Source organism: Marmota marmota, unplaced genomic scaffold (assembly GCF_001458135.2).
Source record: "Marmota marmota marmota unplaced genomic scaffold, marMar, whole genome shotgun sequence".
Lineage (NCBI taxonomy): Eukaryota > Metazoa > Chordata > Mammalia > Rodentia > Sciuridae > Marmota > Marmota marmota.
In genome coordinates this window covers 3,214,348-3,220,163 of record NW_025999863.1, presented here as the reverse complement: position 1 = coordinate 3,220,163, position 5,816 = coordinate 3,214,348, and the positions used below count along the sequence as shown (strand labels likewise).

The 5,816-nt window shown below is 53.6% G+C and overlaps 1 protein-coding gene across 1 annotated transcript in view; it reads left to right on the top strand.

Annotated features, from left to right (window-relative positions):
* Window positions 1–424, top strand: part of Ptprs (protein tyrosine phosphatase receptor type S) — a 51,909-nt gene extending 51,485 nt beyond the window's left edge. The window contains 1 exon segment of the mRNA XM_048810955.1: window positions 136–424. Within this exon segment, the coding sequence (XP_048666912.1) occupies window positions 136–405 (270 nt within the window). The 3' untranslated portion in view covers window positions 406–424.
* The last annotated feature ends 5,392 nt before the right edge of the window (window positions 425–5,816 follow it).

Here is a 5,816-nt window from a genome sequence, read left to right as displayed (position 1 = left end):
GCCGGCGTGGGCCGCACGGGCTGCTTCATCGTCATCGACGCCATGCTGGAGCGCATCAAGCCCGAGAAGACGGTGGACGTGTACGGGCACGTGACGCTCATGCGCTCCCAGCGCAACTACATGGTGCAGACCGAGGACCAGTACAGCTTCATCCACGAGGCGCTGCTCGAGGCCGTGGGCTGCGGCAACACGGAGGTGCCACGTGTGCCCCGCCATCAGGGACCCTTTGCCTGGGACTATGGGGCAGGTTGGGGACAAACAGAAGGACCGGACGCCCCACCCCGAGCAAGTGAGTTTTTTCTCTTTGTACGAGAGCGGCTGCCGTTGCTTTCAACACTGTTTGTCAAACGGAAGCAGCTGGTGGCCTTCCCACCTGTGTATGTAGATAAACCGACTTTGTATTAAAGGAAGATCGTCCGACCCAGCCCGGCCCGGCCCGCCGCGTGGTCTCTTCTGCATCCACCGTCTCCCTGCAGCGTGCCCCTGGGGTGGGAGCAGGCGGGAGAGCCCGTGGTCCGAGCTGCTGGCGGGAATGGTCTGGCTGGTCCTCCTGCCCGGGTGGGTCAGGAGTTGAACCCGGGTCCCTGCCCTGCAGGGCTGCCACAAGATCCCCTCTGAGCGACCATGACTGATAATCTGCCTCCGCCTCTCTGGGCGCAAGGGTGTTGTCACAGATGATGGCAGGATTAGGCACCAAGCCAAAGCCAGTGCTGGAATCCACACCCTGGCCAGCCCCCTCTGGGAGCTCATGGAGGAGCTGCCACCGTGGAAGGGATGGTGGGGGCTGCTTCCCCCATGTCCGAGGCCACCCAAGGAGGGGCCTGGAGCGTGAGCTACTCTGTGCCTGGACCCTCCCCTCTGACCTGCATCTCCAGGCAGGGGCAGGGCTGTGCCTGGGAAGTGGGGTTTGCCGCTTAGGGGCTGGTGTGCCCTAACAGAGGAAGCGGTGGTGTCACTAGCGAACACCTTCCCAGATCCCCCAGAAACACAGAAACAAACCCTTCAGCTTGTAAAGGTCTTCAACTTTGCGTGGTGTAAAAGCAACACGCGTCCCACGGAGACCACACGCTGCATTTTGATCTTCCCCCGGGGCTAGCGAGACCCAGCGGCCTGCTCAGTGCCCACGCTCCTGGGCAGCCCTGGGGCCACGGGAAGAGGAAAGGAGGGTGCTCACAGCATTCTGTGGGGCTGCGCTATGTGGTCAGTAGCGCCAATGTACCAGGTATATTTTTGACTTACTATATTTTCAGTTCACAATGGATTTTTCAGGGCACAATCCCCTCATAAATTGGCGAGCATCTGTATCAGATACCTTGATTTTAGCTCAGAGGGACAAATTCTGCCATAAATTCAGCTTCTCCTGAAAAGGACTGCATTGGGAAACTTAAAACATTTCTAAAAAAGACATGAGTTGAGAAGGAATCAATGGAAAAGTTTCAAAGTCTTAAAAACTGAGCAATCGTTCAAAATGTACATTATGTGGGGGTGGGGCTGGGGCTCAGTGGCAGAGCGCTGGTGAGGCCCTGGGTTTGACCCTCAGCACCACATAAAAATAAACAAAATAAAGGCATCCTGTCCATCTATAACTACAAAAAAACTTTAAAAATGTATATTATGTGTTGAAACCTGAGGTGCAGCCAAAATGGTATATAGAGGACAAATCATAGTCTTGAATACACTATGAGAAAACGTTTGAAAAGACATAAACTTAAGAGAGAAATGGGACTGGAATTGTTGGTACAGCCTTGTGTAGCATGCACACGACTCTGGCCCCGATCCCTGGCACCACAAAAAGTAAAAATTCAACTGAAGTTTGGTTCACTTTTTTTTTTTAATGTACACATATTTTCTTAGTTGTTGGTAGACCTTTATTTTATTTATTTGTATGTGGTGCTGAGGGTCAACCCAGTGCCTCACACAGGCCAGGCAAGTGCGTGACCGCTGAGCCCCAGCCCCAGCCCTGGTTCAGTTTTTAAAGAGCTACAAAAGAAGAAAATAAATTCCAATTAGGACAGATGAAAGTGGAACTAGCTGGGCATTTTTGAGGTGGTTTTTGAACACTAACGAAATAACTTTCTTTGAAAACACCAAAGAGATGAATCTTACAATCAAGAATGATGCAAATAAACATCACCAAAAAGTGTGGGAAGAGGCACGTTAACTGAAGGTGGCTTTTCTTCTTGTGTAAGATGTGTATTGAGGGAGAAGTCCCTCTGTCTCCTGCTGGGACCCATGGGAAAACGAGGGGGAGGGACCACGAGGGATGACTACAACCTCGGGGATCTGAGTTCAAAAAGGAGAGGGGAGGAGACTCGATGACAGAAAATACAGCCCGCGGCCACGCCTGTCCTGCCTGGACTGTCCAGACCTCCTACCATGGGTGCTCTGCCTGGGGAACTCCGGCTCCACCCGGAGGCCACACTGGAGCCCCTTCTCTGGTACCTGATTCTTGGGTCCATCTTTCTAGCAAACTCCAAGCCACTGCGGCTGAAGTAGTAAATAGGTCTGCTTTGCCCTCTCTGGAACTAGACAGAGAAACTACAGGGAGAGTCACCATGACCGTGGGTGGGTGCAAGTGTGATTTTGAGATGCTCAGGGCTCTGGTGGGGGCAGGTGATGGTTAATGGGATCTTGGGAGAAGGGTCCCCTGAAGAACTGTGTCAACCCACAGACGTGACCTCTCCAGTTGCCTTGGCCACCTCTCAGGTATATGAAACCCACCCTTGTTTATTGAGCATTTATTATATGCTGGGCTCACAGAGTCTCATTTAGTCCTTAAAGCAGTCCACCGTTGGACAGAGCAGGCTCAGAGAGACCGGCTCTTGTCCAAGAACATCCAGATGGTAAGTTGGGGACCCTGCACTTGGGACCAGTCCTTTCTTCCTTCTTCAACCTTAGTGAGGGAGTTCAGGGCACCTGTGAGCTCTGTCCACCCACAGCCAGCACTGGCCCCACTTGGAAGCCCGACTGGGAGACCTGAGGTCGGGAACAAGAACCAGCCACATGCCAACAATGTGTCCAAGGCCATGGGTGGTGCTGAGGGTCAAACCCAGGGCCTCACACAGGTCAGGCAAGGGCCCAGCTACACACACACACAGTGTGACTGTGAACACTTAAGCCAAACCCCCACAGGGGGACTGGGACCCTTTCAGAAAGTAAGAGGCCAAGCAGACAAAATCCTAAAGATGACCCAATAGATACACACAGGATCCGGACCAAAGCACACGTGCACCTGTCACAAAAGCTGAGCACACAGTGGGCCACAGGTGGGCTCGACCTTGGACTTCACCCACAGCCAGGTAGGACGGGCTCTTACGGCCCTGCGACCAGCTCTCCATGTGGGAATGTTCAGGGAGATTTCTCAGCACAAACTAGATTCAGCAGGACCGGGAATGATGTGTTCCGATCCTGAAAGACAACGACTGTCAGCCCAGGCACCTTCAAAATCAGAGAAAACAGAAACCTTCCACCATAATGGAACCACAGGATTCGTGGCTCCTGAGCAGAGTTCCGGACCTGAGGAGAGACTCCACACCGAAGAAATGAGCGGCCGACCAGGGCCTCAGTGAGCCACCCGGAGAGCAGCTGAGCAGATCAGAAACAGGAGCATGAACCCGGGCGTCGGGGCCGAGGACGACTCGGGGATAACAGTGGACCTCGTGGTCTTGGCCCCACGAGGCTGAAGAAGGCGATAGACCAACAAGACCCAATTATACCTTGTTCACAAGGAGGACCTGAGGGCCAGACAGCCACCGGCTCAAAGTGAAGGGTGGAAATGGGATCACCATGGGAACGGAGCCTGGGGACGAGGGGGGGGGGACGACGACAGCAACTCTCCCCCCAGCAGAGACACCGGAGCCGCGTCCTACTGTGGGGGGAAGGAACTGCAGCAGGAAGAGGTACCACGGTGTTCATGCCCCAAATGGTGGCCCACCGAATGCCACAGAGGAGACAATCCTCAAATTGAGGCCTCAGACAGACCCCAGGACAGTGGCACGGGTGATTCCACACCTCCGCCAACACGAGACGTCACCAGACATGAACGCAGGCAGGAGAAAATGTCAGGAATCAGACGCACTCGACAGGCAGCTGGAGAATCTGTCATTCAACAGAAGCCGGATACAGTCTCTTCTCCGTGGATCATGGAACCTTCTTCAAGATAGACCCGATTCCAGACCACAAAGTACCCTTACAAATAACCAAAACAGATGACAGGGTTTCTTGCGTCTCATCGGATCACACTGGAATGAAATCAGGAATCAACATGACCAAGCTCACAGGACCCACGGGGACCCACGGGGACCCAACAGGGAGCTTGTGAGTGACGAGGGTGGTCGAGACCTCAGGTGAGAGCCTTTTAAAAGTTCTTAGACAAGAAGAGCGAACCAACGTGTCAGACCCTCTCGACATGAAGAAAGCAGCTAGCAGGGGTGGAGGCCAAGGATCTCGAGTTCCAAGGCAGCCTCAGCAAAGGCGAGGCCCTGAGCCACGCTGTGAGACCCCGTCAAATACAAAACAGGGCTGGGCGCGCTCAGTGACCGCGGGCCCCCCGAGCTCGGAAGTTCAGTCCCCAGGACCAAAACACACGCACACGCAATCCCAAAACCGGCAGCAGAAGGAAGAAAATCAGGATCAGAGTGAAAATCAATGAAATTGAGAATTGAAAAAACACAAAGAATCCATGAAATGCAAAGTTGGTTCTTGGAAAAGATAAACAAGATGGATAAGCCCTGACCAAACTAACCCAAGGAGAGTGGACACAGATTCAGAGAGCCAGAGGCCAGGGCAGTGGCCACACCTGTCATCCCAGGGGTTTGGAGGCTGCAGCAGGAGGACTGTGAGTTCAGAGCCAGCCTCAGCACCTGGGAGGCCCTGAGCAACTCAGAGAGATCCTGACCCTCAACAGAATACAAAGCAGGGCTGGGGGTGGGCTCAGTGGTCGAGTGCCCCTGAGTCCAATCCCCAGTGCCCCCCCCCGCAAAAAAAAAAAAAAGAGACCCAGAGAGCAATGTCACAGTAGAATCTACACATTCGTAGTCATCAGATCCTCAACGAAGGGGCCAGAACATGCATTAGGAAAACACAGCCTTTCTAACAGATGGTGCTATGAAAAGCGGCTCTCCATAGGTAGAGAAGGACCCGGCCCAGATCCTTCACCCCGCACAAAAGTCAACTCCAGATGGATCAGACCTGGAAATCAGACCAGAAACTGCAACTCCTAGGGGGAAACTCACGTCCACACCCCAGCGCACAGCACAGCACAGAGCTGCTCACACTCGGGAAGTAATGCCAAGAGTTGATGAAGGGATCCCATCCGAAAGGTCTGCCAGCAGTCAGCAAGGAGACCGTGAGGAGCGTCAGAGAGAACCTGCGGGTGGGAGAAGCGTCTCTGCTGGCTGCTGCGCTTCTGACGGAGGATCAGTGTCTAGAACATACGAAGAACTCAGAAACTCCAACCAAAACTCAGATAGCCAACTAGTAAAGGGGCAAATTGACTAAAGAGCCACTTCTCAAGACAAGAAATACAAATGGCCAACAAATACAGGAAAGAGATGTTCCCTGACCCATCAGGGAAATGCAAACCCAAAGTGCCCTGAGATTCCGTCTCCCGTCAGATGGCAGCCATCAAGAACACAGAGATTAAGAAATGCTGGGGAGGACTCGGGCACAAAGGAACTTGGACGCTCTCGGTGGGACTGTCACTTAGTGCCACCTCTGTGGAAATCAGTATGGAGGTCCTCAAGAGACGAGGCCAGAACCGCCCTGGGACCCAGCTGTGCCTCTCCGTGGCATTGACCCCCGAAGAACCCAAGTCC